At 38.2% G+C, this 14372-nt stretch overlaps 1 protein-coding gene across 6 annotated transcripts in view; it reads right to left on the bottom strand.

Annotated features, from left to right (window-relative positions):
• Positions 1-14372, bottom strand: part of NCKAP1 (NCK associated protein 1) — a 61256-nt gene that overhangs the window by 42488 nt on the left and 4396 nt on the right. For 3 of the 6 annotated variants that reach the window (XM_061458033.1, XM_061458023.1, XM_061458058.1), the window contains exons 2-3: positions 7214-7231; positions 5980-6090 (exon numbers count right to left, since the gene is read on the bottom strand). In XM_061458033.1, coding sequence (XP_061314017.1) covers positions 5980-6090; positions 7214-7231 — 129 coding nt within the window. The remainder of the gene's footprint in view (positions 1-5979; positions 6091-7213; positions 7232-14372) is intronic. The other 3 variants (XM_061458040.1, XM_061458051.1, XM_061458066.1) reach the window with 1 other exon arrangement.

The raw sequence follows: 14372 nt of genomic DNA, 5'->3' as shown, positions 1-14372 counted from the left end.
AGAAACACTGCTTAACTAAAACACTGTTCAGGTATTAATGAGCGGGGTTTGTTTCTTTGTTTTTTAATGGCCTAAAGCTGTCAATCATCAAATCAAAAAGTCTTCATGGATGAAGCGAAGAGGTTAAGTATTACACACATTCATTCCTTTGCAGGTATTGCTTATACTATTAAGCAACAAGAGTGAGTACGTGACCGGTATGCCTTGGCGAGTAATTCACATGGGCTGATCCAATTTATAGAGGTGTACTACAATGATTTATTACAAATAATTATGAAAATTAAATGGTATTTCGATGCTACTCCATCTCACATTCATACACAATCATGGTTTAAGCCATGAATATAAACATCACTGTTGACAGCATTTAGGATTTTGAAAAAATGTATGTTACATTAATTACTTATAAGTTACATTATGAGTTTTGTTTGGCAAAACATTTTAAAGAGGTCTCATGCTTTCACATTACCATTTGGAATCGCAGTGAAAAAATGCTCACTTTCAAATGACTATAGGCTGAAAACGTTTACATACTACTCTCTGATTATATTACAGTGCAAGTCATTTTAGGCTGCAAAGTCATTCTTATGCAGAAGACTGAAGACATACGTGCTACTGCATAGGAAATCAAAACAGCAGGTGTGATTGTATCCGGACACAGCATTAGCAGAGCAATTTCAATTCTGAGTGACTTTTTAGTAAAAAAGTAGATAAAATTTTATTTATTGCAGATATCTTGCAGTTTCTTCTCAGGCACAACTGCTTGTACAAAGCTGAACAGGGACTAATTTCTCATCAGATGGCTCTACTTATGTAGGGGTTAACTCCCATAACCTAAATCAGTGCCCCAGTAAGTTTTGGAAAAATCAACCTCATTTGTGGTTCCTTCAGCACTGTAAATTCCTTGAGCAGCAGCAGAGTTGAACAGGCAGCTATGCACAAAAAGCATGGCATACTCTTACCTGATCAGGATTTTAGTCTTCATGGCCAGGAGGCCAGTTTGTTTTATGGCGGAATACGGGTTTTTATTGCTTAAGCAAGCAGTAAGTTATCTGAAAAATCAAGTCTCCCATACAAGAAACATAGCACTCTAGAAATCTGGAGAAAAATATTAACAGTTCACTGATTTGGGGGATTTAAGTGACTTAAGTCACTCTTAAGAAACCAGCTACCACAGTAGTAATGACCACATAATTTCCTCAAAAATAAAACTATCATGTCCTAGCGAAAAAGTTTTACCAATGCATGAGGCAGAACAGTCAAGACTCCAATGCTATTTTTCCCCTGAAGAGAATTCCCCCTGAAGAGAATTCCCCCTGAAGAGAATTCCCCCTGAAGAGAATTCCCCCTGAAGAGAATTCCCCCTGAAGAGAATTCCCCCTGAAGAGAATTCCCCCTGAAGAGAATTCCCCCTGAAGAGAATTCCCCCTGAAGAGAATTCCCCCTGAAGAGAATTCCCCCGAAGAGAATTCCCCCTGAAGAGAATTCCCCCTGAAGAGAATTCCCCCTGAAGAGAATTCCCCCTGAAGAGAATTCCCCCTGAAGAGAATTCCCCCTGAAGAGAATTCCCCCTGAAGAGAATTCCCCCTGAAGAGAATTCCCCCTGAAGAGAATTCCCCCTGAAGAGAATTCCCCCTGAAGAGAATTTCTGTATCTTTACAAACACCGAGCAAATTCCAAAATTAAAAGCTTCATTAGAAACAAGCAAAGGAAGAGCATTTTCCTTTAGGCACTGGACCCCTTGCAGGGGCTGAAAGGAGTACTTTTAAAGGTAAGTTACTTGTATTTAGTTAAGTGCTTTGAAAAAGAATAATTACTGCAACCACCTATCCCAAATTAAAATCGAGATTGGTTATAAAGTGTGCATTTCAGACATTTTATTATAAAAGAAAGCGTTTAATAAAAGCATGCTTTAATGCGTTCCGATAAAGCTTGGGCCAAGGTGGTCCAGCCACTCTGTGCCCACAATGCCTCTCCCACATTCAGCTCATTTGCTATGCAACCAGCTCACTGTGGAAGACAGTAAGCAGACCAGGCATACATACTTGCATCTTAAAGGAAAAAGCTAACACTCTCAAGAAGTAAAAATGTAAAAGTGAACTAATTCATATCTACAGATATAAGCCAGGCAGGCTGGAGACACTTGCACTGCTTCTATGTACTTTACTCCCATATGATCTTATTTCCAGTCTCCCTTGACACAATATAGCAGAAAAATGTTGCAGTTAAATCAGGTAACTAAACCCTCAAAATATTAACTCCTAAGAAACTGAATGTGCAGTCAATGCATTAACACAAAAGTACTGGGAAGACAGCTACTAGAAAGAAGATGAAGATTAGTAGTATCTGGAAAACACAGATACTTCTCCCACTAAGCACTGACTTAGAAACTTCTGAGTGACTCTTCACTTGCCTGCTCACCACCAAGCAATGACTAAGCCTCAACTTCTCCAAGAGACATTTAAAAATACAGCAAGTTTTCCTACAGGAAAACTCCTGAGGAGCAAGCCGACTGAAAGAAAAACATACGTTCAAGAAAGAAGGCAGAAATTCTCACTACTTCCTACCTGTGGTGTTTTAGAAACACAAAGACACAGAGCTTGACCTGTGCATGCAGCAGATTTTCAAGACCCTACCCACTATCAAAAAACAATCTACTACTTTTCTCTCAGCATCTCCAATGCTCCATTGTGAAGTATTATTCTGGTTTTGCAATGGCATTAAACAGTTGGATTGACTAAGAAGAGAGAACCTTTTAGCTCACTTTTTCGTTGTTGTTTGGTATGCGCTCTTTAGATTTCCGTGGTGATAACCTTGCCTGTATGGCTTAAAGGAGGATGAGGTCTACAAATCCTTCAGAAAAATCAGGCTGCTTTCACGTCCCTTACTTTGGAACTTTACTTCTGAAGATAGTGAAGGAAACTCAGTAAAAATAAGCGTTACCCTGAGTACTAGCACAATCGGATCACTGATATGACCAAGAACAAAGGCACTATAAAGCTTTTTGGAAGGCTTTTCCAGCTTGGAAGGCTTTTTCAAAACAAAGCTTTAGTCAGTTTAAAATAATTATAAATACTAAAGTTTCCCAGACACTGAAGATGGGAACTGTATAATAATAAAAAGTTATCTTTTCCAAACAGGACTTTAAAATGTTGGTTTCTCACTTTGTCAATCCTTCCATTATTTTTCTATACATACATACCATATCCTCTGCAAGTTATTTCATACACTATTAAGCAATACTGTATTGCTGGCCAACATTGTTAACAGTTGATTTAAGAGCTCAGTCATCAAACTGCACATTTTCAAGGTTATATGGTACATAATGGTGATTGGAGAAGAAAGGGCAAGTGTAAGACCACATGGACTGCTCTCAGACAACAGGAGAGAGCGAGTTATGAACTGATGAGGTCCAGAGTTATCTATAATCGACTCTTTGGAAGATGAACTACTCTATATTATTTTTCAGCCTCATCAACAAGGATTCATCAGGCACATCATTGTTTGAACTGCTCATAAACTTGAACTCTTGGTACAATTTTGAAGCCCAGCGATTGCCAGACATTGCTCTAGTTTGACTCAGCATGCCAAATTCTGAAGGAGGAACAAAAAACCAGGAGCTGTATTTTTTTGTGAATAAAGATGTAAAAGCCGTCATCAGCAAACATCACAAAATCACTTGTCTTAAAGGAATAAAAATGCAGGCTTTTCAAGATAACTGATTACAGAAAACACTGCTCATACTCTTCGATAAAACCTGTTATTCACCTCCAAGACAAAACACTGTAAATGCCCATACCTGAGAAAAAAAACAAACAGCTAAAAGTGGGTTAAAAGTAAAAATCAAGAAAGCAGGCACAGCCTATTCTCTAACTGAATGCAAGCTTGTTTGGTAACATCACCTACGGACATGTCAATAGGTCCTACTAACTGCATAAATGCATAATGCTAAGCAATGATGACTGCTGCAGTTGAATGCACAAAAGCCAAAGCCTCTCACAGAAAGGCTGTCCTGGAATTTTCACTGCAAGGAGGAAACAGGTTATGATTTCTCAACAACTTCCCCATCTGTAATCTCCCATAATAGCTCATTAACTGATGTGCCCTGTCCCAGTAAGCTTCTTGTCCTTTTAAGTCTCAGATCCACTGTTTCCTTACTGAAGGAACTCCTTGGTGTGCCCTAATACATGGAGGGCTGGTTGTTTGCAAGTGGTAGGAGGAAGACAAGGGAAGGGCAAGGAGGGGAACATATTCCTGACCAGGAGCTAGATGCTTACAACTTCTTGAAGCTAAGGTTTACAAATGAAAATCGATCTGAGATCAAACTAGAACTTTCTCTGCATATGGTATCGCTTGTCTCATCAGGAATATGTTCTGGGTAAAGGTTTCTTTTAGGAGATACAACTAAGACAAGCGAACTGCCACCAGCTCTCACTCCATGGAGGGAAACCCCAGCTGCTTATTGCTAGAACTCAAAATCCCTACTTTTAAGCTGTGACCATACATGAGGAGGGTAGGCTTTTGATAATTTTAATAAATGCAAGCCTGGCTGGCTCATGGTAAATAAACACAAAGGAATGACAAAACATTACGAGCATAAGCTTTTCCACAATTTTCACAGTACCAAATCCTTAAGTATCTGTCATTAGTTTAGCTCCAAATTCATAATCAACAACCAAAACACATATAGAGCATACATGCAACTGCATTAAATAAATTTTATGTCTATAATTTTTCATTAATAGATCTGCCACTGAAGTTTACAGAATGTAAGCTTCTGTAGAAGCATTTACCAAACATAGAAGTATTTACCAAATGTAGAAGTATTTACCAAACGCTACTTAAGGATTGACTATTTTTACATAAATTTTGTAAGGAATTTGCCATCTTTGTTTACTAACACAATCAAATCCAATACAAAGATGGGCAACATCAAACATGTACCAGTTTTAAAGTGCACTGTCACTGAAACTGTTTCCTCCATAAGGGAAGGTTTTTCTCTTCTTTTTTTCCCCCACTGGCATTACTGAAGACATTGCATAAAAATTCTAGTTGGTATTGTAAAATAAATTAATTATTTCAGCTACCATTCAGCAGAAACCTGAATGCTTAAAGCATGCCTAAACCTCTCAAGCACACATGCAAGTAGCTGCATGCAGGGAACATGCAAACCCAACACCTACCTCCACTTTCCACCTTTGGAATAAAATGTGATCAGGTAAAACAAACATCTTTTTCCCTTGACTTCCAAATTGAAATAGAGAAACAAGCGTGTACCACCTGCCAAAATGCCTGCCTGTAATCCAGTAATTGCCTCTAAAGGATACATGTCAAATTCAGCAATACTGAATCCCTCAGAGGGTGAAAAATAATTTCCTATTGCAACTGAACTCGCTACACCTGAAGAAGAAACCATTATATTCCTGTATTGTTGTACTTCAACAAGGTTTCTCCTTATGTACTAAAGCATTCTCTATTCCCACAGGGACTGACCCCATACACAAGGGCACCTGTAAGGCACATGCACCTCTGAAGTACTAACACATTTTTCCACTTTGCCGTCAGGTGTCTTTTCTTGATCTGCTGGACAGGTCTCTTCACTAATCAAGTTACGCCACTTCCCTCTTCTGCAATCAGTCTGGTCACCAAGGATTTCTGCTATCTAAGTGAGGCATGACTTTTACAAGGATTAAATTCATTTCACAGTTCTTTGACATGGAACAGAAGAGAGCAGGCAAAGAGAAAATGAGAAAGTGTCCTAAGTTGAAAGAAAATGACTCAGACTTACAGTATACTACACTCTCTTTGGAGACAGCTCTTTCTGAAGTACCCTGTCAAGACATTTTATTCAACTACTATACTCCAAACGCAACTGTTGACATCAGATACTTCATAAGAACACATAAACCCTCACAGATTTGAGCACCAAGTGCCAAAGGACATTGAGAAAAATATGTATATAGCCATTTGGTTACTTACATTGTTGTTGCGTGTTTCTACTGCTGGGAACTTCCTGACTATGAATTTGACAGCAGATTCCAGGTTTTTGTCAATAAGATAGGATGGTTTAGCTTTGGGGTCACCGCATGCCTATAAAAAAATACAATAAAAAAATGAAGTAAAACCAGAGTCATTCATCTAAAGCTAAGTGAAAGTTGCAAGTCTGAAGACAAAATAGAAAGATTCTTTTTTTGTTTGATTTTAGTGAGCAGGTGATAAAATGGAAGGCAAAGTGCAGGGACTGTCACAGCTGAAATATGCAATGGGAAACAGTACAGAGATGCTCTTCTACTGAAAAAGATGCATGGAAGTATCAAAGCAGTTAGTGCAGAACAGCAGTGAGGGAAAACACTCAATCCTAAAAGAAGGAGGAAAAAAAAAGGTTTCCTTTTAATGCTATTCCTGGTTTGAGGTAGTGTTGTATTCATCTGGAGTTAAACTGTTAGAAAATTCAATCATGTCATCATCTGTGGAGGACAGTGCTGGGCACAGTAAATGATTCAAATATCCTTTGTGAAACAAAGCTAAGAGCCCCACCACCAATCTGCATTTAGTTTCTCTTTAAATTGTTAACTGCAAGACAATTTTCCATCTCACAATAAAACCACCAGTACTTCCTAAAGTATCCTAGTTCCTTGGATTAAGAAGTCAGGGTTTGCCGATTTTCTTTACTCCTACTGTAGCATAGCATAGGCTGCGTTTTAAAAGCAGCAATCACTAAATTTCATTAAATTCTGATTTGAACAGAAGTCACAACTAAGTGTCAGGACTCTTAAATAACTTATATAGACACATCAGAACAGCTGCTGTGGACAAAGGACCGAGGAAGCACCTACTTTTGCCAGCTATAGTGCATGGTGTCAGACACACTACTCAACTACGCTGACCAGCGAGCCATGCTATACCATTTAGTTTGGAGAAACATATTAAAAGCAGTGCTACTTACATGACAAGATTTGTGTTCAAATCGTATTTTCTCTCAAAGATTCATTTAGTTTTATAGTCCTCAGGGATTTGCAAAAGAGTTAAGTGTCTCATGCAAAACTAAATTACATCCTAGGCACTTCTACGCTCAAATGACAGCTCGTTAAAGAACTTTTCCACACTGATTTCTATGACCGAGTTGTGGACCGTAGAGACAGAAGTCATGGAGTATGAGACCGATTCTGAAAGCGGGCAAGCGGGCAAAGGGAAGGTGAAAAGCTTTGCAAACCTTCCAAACTTGTCCTTGCTGGGAAAGCAGTGCAATAAAAAGAGAGAAAAATTACATATAAACAAATTACTCTTAACTTCTAAAATATGTTACATTTAAGTGAACTAATAGACTACTACCTACATCCAAGAGAACATAATGACCATCTGTTACCTAAGCAGAATACTTTCTACAGGGTGGTGATTATTCTGACACAATCAACTCTGCACAACAGTAAAATTCTAGTAAGTGCTATGTATATACTGAGACATGTAACTTCGAATAGTACTTCCAAACTAAGTTCACGTAGGGAGAGGAAAAAAAAATAAAATAATGTTTTAACAGACACCACATGCAACTACAGGGGGGAAAAACGGAGAGAAACTCAGTGAAGTTTTTACATACCTGAAAAAGAAACGGTAGCCAAGAAAAAAAAAAACAAAACACAAAAGTCATTATTTTAATTTTCTAAAATTCCTACTGGCAGTACATGACCATCATGATGTATGCTAATGTACTACTCTAACAGCAGAACTTCCCCATTTGCTTATTTCCCCACAAAAATATACTGTATTTATAATGAAAATAAACTCAGCAACATCCACAGTATCAGTTAGATATTAAATAGTTGCTTTGATATTCTTACAGCAGCAAACAACGTGTGCCACAAAAGATCTGTTCTTTACACACTTTAGTCTTCACACAGTTTCAAAACTAAAAAATTATACTGTAAATAGGCATCAGAAAATTAAACAGTGTGCTTCAAACTGATGAAGTCTTAATTTAACCAGACATCATGGGTTTGTCAGAATCTGTCAGATTAATTTGTTGTCCAAAAGAAGGATTACAAACTAAGAAAACACCCTTATAAAAAACATAGATTTGTGGCCTGTTAAATTCCAAAATGGTTGCTGCTAGGAGGCAAGAAATCTGTCACTGCTGACTTCCTGAATTTTTCAGGCTGAATTCAAACACTAGCAAATAAACTCCTTACTCTTCCTAGCAACGGATGGTTTTCCTCCTATAAATCAGCTTTTCAATATGTTTACTAAAAATTATGCTCTCCCCAAGCCCTTACACATAGATCATTCACACAGACATCTGAAAACACAAACATGCACATCCTCTTGTGCCTTCAGGGGCTCACTTCCCATAGATGATGAATATTATTACCAGTCTAACTGGCAATCCCCTCAATACATCTGAATATGCAAGACAGTGCTTTGCTCCTTCCCCTTGTTTGCTAACATTACACTTAAAGCAACCATAATTCTTCCCACTAATAAACTACTACATATTGTTCCATACATAAGAAAGAAAACTGCTGCAAGATGTAAAAGGTTAAAGGTATCCTTCATACATTTCAAAGAAAGCTGTACAAGCCTACCTATGTGGAATAGAAAGAAGAAAAGTCACCACTAAATTAGTGGGTTAATTCTTTTTCCATTCCTCTCCCATATTCCACAGCAGCTCAGCTCCTTTCTAAGAACCAATATTATTTGATTACCAGCTGTTGCAGCATCAGTACCATTTTCATCCATGCTGTTACCTGCATTTAGTATAACATATGAAACACTCTACATAAGCTAAACCTTTCCTACATGGCAAACAGACCTATGAAGCTCTAGCTCACTATGGCTTACTCCAGAAAGCATAAAAGAATGAAAATAAAAACCCCAACCCCTGCACTTTCACACAAATGTTGTAAGGCACATAACCAGATTTTGCACTGTAGAAAGAACAAAGACACTGAGGGCAATAGTCTTAGAATACAGGCAAGAAAGGTAGCTTTTGCTTTTAATAGCTGTATTAGTCAATAAAAAACCCTCTTGTCACTACTGTAATACATTATATTGTGTATATTTATAACATACATGTATATGCATAATATATATGTGCGTGTATATATATAATATAACGTAATACATTGCGGTACAGCATACGAAGATAACTTTGCCATATACAGCTCCCTAGTATTCACACAAGTCTTTGGAATCAGCCAAATGCAGTAGCCTTTTCACAATCAGCCTCAAATATCACGGCTTCCCCTAAGTGGGCTGCAGCAACTTTCTTCATTTCTTACCTTTTTAAAATAAAACCAGAATGGCCATATTTTTTGAGCATTAGGAAGAAAACCAATGTTCTTATTAATGCAGCATTCATGAAATACAGCTCTGAAGCTATGGAATTCCATCTGCTTCAGCCCTGAAATATTATACTGGAAGAATCTCTCAGCAGTCATCTCTAAATTCCTTTGTATATTACTGAACAGCTGTCAACCAGTTATGCTGATGATGCAAAGCTACTGTTGGAGACTAACCTAAGTAATTAAAATAACAAAAAAAGACTCAATCACTGGTTTTCTATCAGGTTACACAGCATTTTTTCCCACAGCACTTTAGAATGGAAGTTGAATAAGCTCTCAACTAAGAGAGCATATATAATTCTGTGTATTCAACTCTTAACAAGAACAATACAATTTCTATGGCTAAGAGATTCGTTGTCCAGAATATTCACTTGCAATCATATGTACAGGTCATCAAACTTCAGAGAGATCAGACTACATGTACTGTTTAGAGATGCTTCACTATCCCATATGTTTTGAACTAAAGCAGCATTTTCCTAACCTCTCTAATAATCTAGATAACTACATTAAATAAAACATTTAACATTTTACTCCCTACTTGAGGGCAGAGGATGTTGGAGGAGAACAACCACCCCCAAAAAATCCATCACCAAAATTACTACATATATCCAGCTGATGTGACATGAATAAAAAGCAAGCTTATGTCCAGGTACAGTTGTTGAAAGTCAGAACCACAGTACAGCATACAGGGTGCAAACTTGCCTTTACAACACCTAAATTGCTTTCTTTTACTTAAACATGACACATGTCCTTGAGTAAGAACACTGGAAAGTACTGGCCAAGTTACATGGTATAGTATGATTAAAAAAAAATCACCAACAAAATAACAACCTAAATGTGTTACTACATTATGGAAATACAGTAATATAATTAAGTCCAACCTATTCCAAATTATTAGCAGGGCTGCTTCCCAATAAAGGGGAGACAAGGCCACTTGACTCAATAATGTCCTATTTTCATCCCCCAAAACTCCTACATCAGCAGATGATCACAAAACATGTCATATTTTGCAGCAATGTAACTTGACTGCAGAGTCAAGATAAAACACTGCTGAGTACAGTTCCACTGGACAGTATCAACATATACTGAAATAGTGAACAAATCCCCTTATCTTCAAATTTCATTTACAAATGAGTCTGCACTAAAAAAAACATGAATTTAACCAGTAAATTGATAGAAGTTCAATAACAATAAAATGTATGCCATCCCCGAGCTGGTAATTTTCAGCTGTAAATGGAAACACACTAAGACTTCTCAAATTAAAAAAAAATGAGAAAAGCTTCTTTATGTACCATTTATAGTTTACTACAGCATATTCTCTTAACACTCAAAAAAGACACACAGAGTAAAACTGCTCTTCTTCTCTTGTAGTAGCTGCTGGCATAAAAGACTTCACCCTAAAATGCAGCTGTAAGTTTGCCTGGTTTGAGGGTATGCATCTTATAAATTATACTAAATAATACATGGCAAACAAACATTCAAAGAGACAGGTTCATTATTAGCTCTAGATTTCTGCAGGATAAACCGCATTATTTATTCTCTTTCCATTGTGCATTTAAAATAATGAGATTACCAACTGACAATCTCTAATTTTTAGAAAGCAAAAACTACAGAGAGAGAAAGGTGAGTAATCAGTGAAGACTGAATTCTTTGAATAGTGAATATGTAAGGAAACTGTTCAAACTGTATTTGTCTTAATATCTCTGACCAAGCCTAGAGTAATGGCTTTGCTGTATTTTAGGTTTTGAGGAAGCTTAAGTTTATTATTAACAGGCTAGTCCCAGATAAGCTTTGTGAATGAAGCCTTGTCCCTTCCTAATAGTTATGTAAGCAGATGCAACTCAGTCAGTCACACATGGACAAATTACTAGAGTACAGTTTAATACTTTTGACAGCTAAAATTTAATGTTCCTATACCAGTATCACTTGGATAATCTTGTACTAACTACATAACTTTACTGATGTATGCAGTTACATAAACAATATTTGTACAAAAAGTAAACCTGTATTTTGATAGATAAACTGTAATATTAAAATTCAACCAGAACTGTATTGCTCCCATGATCCAAGAAGGATCTGGAATCAGAAGAAAGTCTCTAACTAATTTTCATAGTCTCTATAGGCATTGGACATATCAAAAATATAGCTCAAAATTATTATAAATTTAATAGCTATTGCATTTTACATGCACTAAGGTTCAAAAGTGTGAAAGATTTCATATTAATTCAAAATTACAATTAAAGGTGTTAAAAGTTAGTCCAGTGTCTCCTAGAGCTAAGCAAGCCATCTTCTCCACCATTACTCGTTATTTGGTGTGTCCTGAACCCCAAAGTATATACTTTTTTTTAAATTCTAGTGTATCTCTACTCCAAGATCAAACCCATTACAATGTAAATTCACGTGAAATCAGAAGATAACAACAGAAAGAACCTTGAGAAACTGCCTACCCTACTTTCCAGTTCCAAGGCAGCCTTGACTGTATCTGTGTCACTCCTGGGAGATGCCTGCCAACTCGTTACTTGCAGGTCTCCAATAGGCTACATTCAAAAACATTCTCACAGTCTTGTACTGTATCTAAAAATCTTTTCCATTAGAAAGTTCTCAGATCTAACCAACTTGTTCCACTACAATTTAATCCACCACTTCTTTACATCTGTGGCCATAAGGAATTGCAAGAACTATACAGCAGTCCTTAACTACTTAAGAACTTGTACCACTTATTAATTTACTTTAAAAAAAGTTTTCCATATTCTTAACAGGTAAAATTTTCTGCTCCACTGGTCTTTCTTATTATTATGCTCTGGACTTTCTCCACATCTCTCTCGAAAAGTGCATCAGATCAGCTTCATTGCGGATGAGTCTCAACACATACCATACAGAAGAAAAGGATTACTCTCCTCTGTCTTCAGACTACCTTGCTGACACATCTATAAAACCTCATGTCATCCCTGGTATTTTGCAGTGACACTTAGCTGGCTCACCTTTGCCCTGGCAGGTGAAATGCAAAGGTGTCCTGGGTTCAGCAGTAGCAGGCATTTTTCTCCTTCTTAGTAACTGGTGCACTGCTGTGGTTTTGACTTTCAGCCTGGAAACAGTGCTGATAACACCGATGTTTTTAGTCGCTGCTTAGTAATGTTTGCGTTGACCAAGGACTTTGTGAGTCTCGTGCTCTGCCAGGGAGGAGGGGAAGCTGGGAGGAAGCAGAGACAGGACACCGGACCAAGGAGGTATTCCATACCACAGCACATCATGCCCGCTATATAAACTGGGGGCAGTTACCCAGAAGGGTTAGATCACTGCTTGGTCACACTGGGTATCAGTTGGCGGGTGGTGAGTGGTTGTATTCTCTTCCCTTGTTATTTCCCTTATCATTATTATTACTGGTGGTAGCAGCAGTGATTTGTGTTATACCTCAGTTACTGGACTGTTCTTACCTCAACCCGTGGGAGTTAAATTCTTTCGATTCTCCTCCCCATCCCTCCGGGATCAGGGGGAGGAAGCAAGGGGAAGTGAGGAAGTGAGAGAGCGGCTGTGTGGTTTCTGAGTGACAGGCTGGGCTTAAACCACGACAAAACAAAAAATGAAGGTTTCACCACCACAAAACTTTCCCTAAAGAAACTCCTTAATAAAATAAACCAAGGCAATGCCCTCTCTATTCTGAATCTAAAATGGGAACTGAATTCAGATGCATCTCCTGTGCATATGATCTTAAAAACCTAAAATTGGATTTAGTTTTGTGTCAACATAAGACAGGGCAAAGAGTAGTAACTGGGGGGTGGGGAGGAGGTAATTCCTGTAAATGAAGAAACAATGAAAAAGAATTCTGGCCATCTACACTCGATGCAAAAGGATAAATCCACCTGGTTTTCTCTCTGTGTATTTTAGAAGGTATCATGGGACACTTTTATATTATATGAAAAAGCCATATTGTTTCTTTACAAAATTAGTTTCTCTTCCAAGTTAAAAATATAATGTAACCTGGTATCATCAATGTGACATGGTACTTGTGTTTGCTTCCTGAGTCAAGGAATTTGTTTCATTTTTAGTTGACAGCACTTACTGTGACTTTGTTTAGGACTTTCTCCTCCTACCAGTGGGACACTATTCTCAGCCATTCCTCCAAGATCACAGGCACAAACAGATGAACATAGACTGTCATCTTAATCTTTCAAGAACTGCTGACATGTATCAAGCACTGGAAGCAATACTGCCCCACCCTAAGATGCTTCCTGATAACCTGAAGACATCATCTGTTCTTTCCAATACCAACCATCCAATTCAAAAGGTATTTGTGAGCTTTACCCCCCAGCTCAAAGCTCTGCACTCCAGCTCAGAGTCAAGAGGGTGATCTAATCCTACACCCTTCCAAACTTCAGAGCTCTGCAGATCAGAAACTTCCCCTCCTTCTGCCAGCCACCTAAAATCTCTCCTACTTTCTCCTGAAGAACCACTTTGGTGCCTGAGCAGAACAGTGCATTTCATCCACTGGTTCTATTCAAACCACTAATCAAACCACCAACTGGCTTTTACAACTGTCCCTGCAATGTTTAGGCTTTGTCAAGTCTTCTCCAGCCCAGTATCAGAATCTTTGGAAGCTTTTTTTCTTCATCCTTATCTCAGAAGCAGCATAAAAGACTAGTGAATTAAGATGTGACTTCTATTCAGCCTTGGCTGGTCAACTTACCATTTACCACAGCAAACTCGATGCAGGCCCTTTTTCCCCTCACAGCATATGCCCTCCCTTGTTCTTTTGAAAAGGGCATGTACTTTAACTGTGTCCTGGGTTCAGCAATAGCAGTCATTTTTCTCCTTCTTGGTAGCTGGTGCAGTGCTGTGTTTTTGACTTTCGGCTCGGGAACAGAGCTGATAACAAGGATGTTTTGGTTTGGCCAAGGACTTTGTGAGCCTCATGCTCTGCCAGGGAGGAGGGGAAGCCAGGAGGAAGCAGAGACAGGACACCTGACCCAAACTGACCAAAGAGGTATTCCACACCACAGCACATCATGCCCAGGATGTAACTGAGAGTTAGCTGGA

This window comes from Pezoporus flaviventris, unplaced genomic scaffold, assembly GCF_033815535.1.
Source record: "Pezoporus flaviventris isolate CSIRO_AGI_PZ_B2104156 unplaced genomic scaffold, CSIRO_AGI_Pfla_v1 ptg000001l, whole genome shotgun sequence".
Taxonomy (NCBI): Eukaryota; Metazoa; Chordata; class Aves; order Psittaciformes; family Psittacidae; genus Pezoporus; species Pezoporus flaviventris.
Note: the sequence above shows the minus strand (reverse complement) of the source record. Positions and strands in the feature narration are given on the sequence as shown.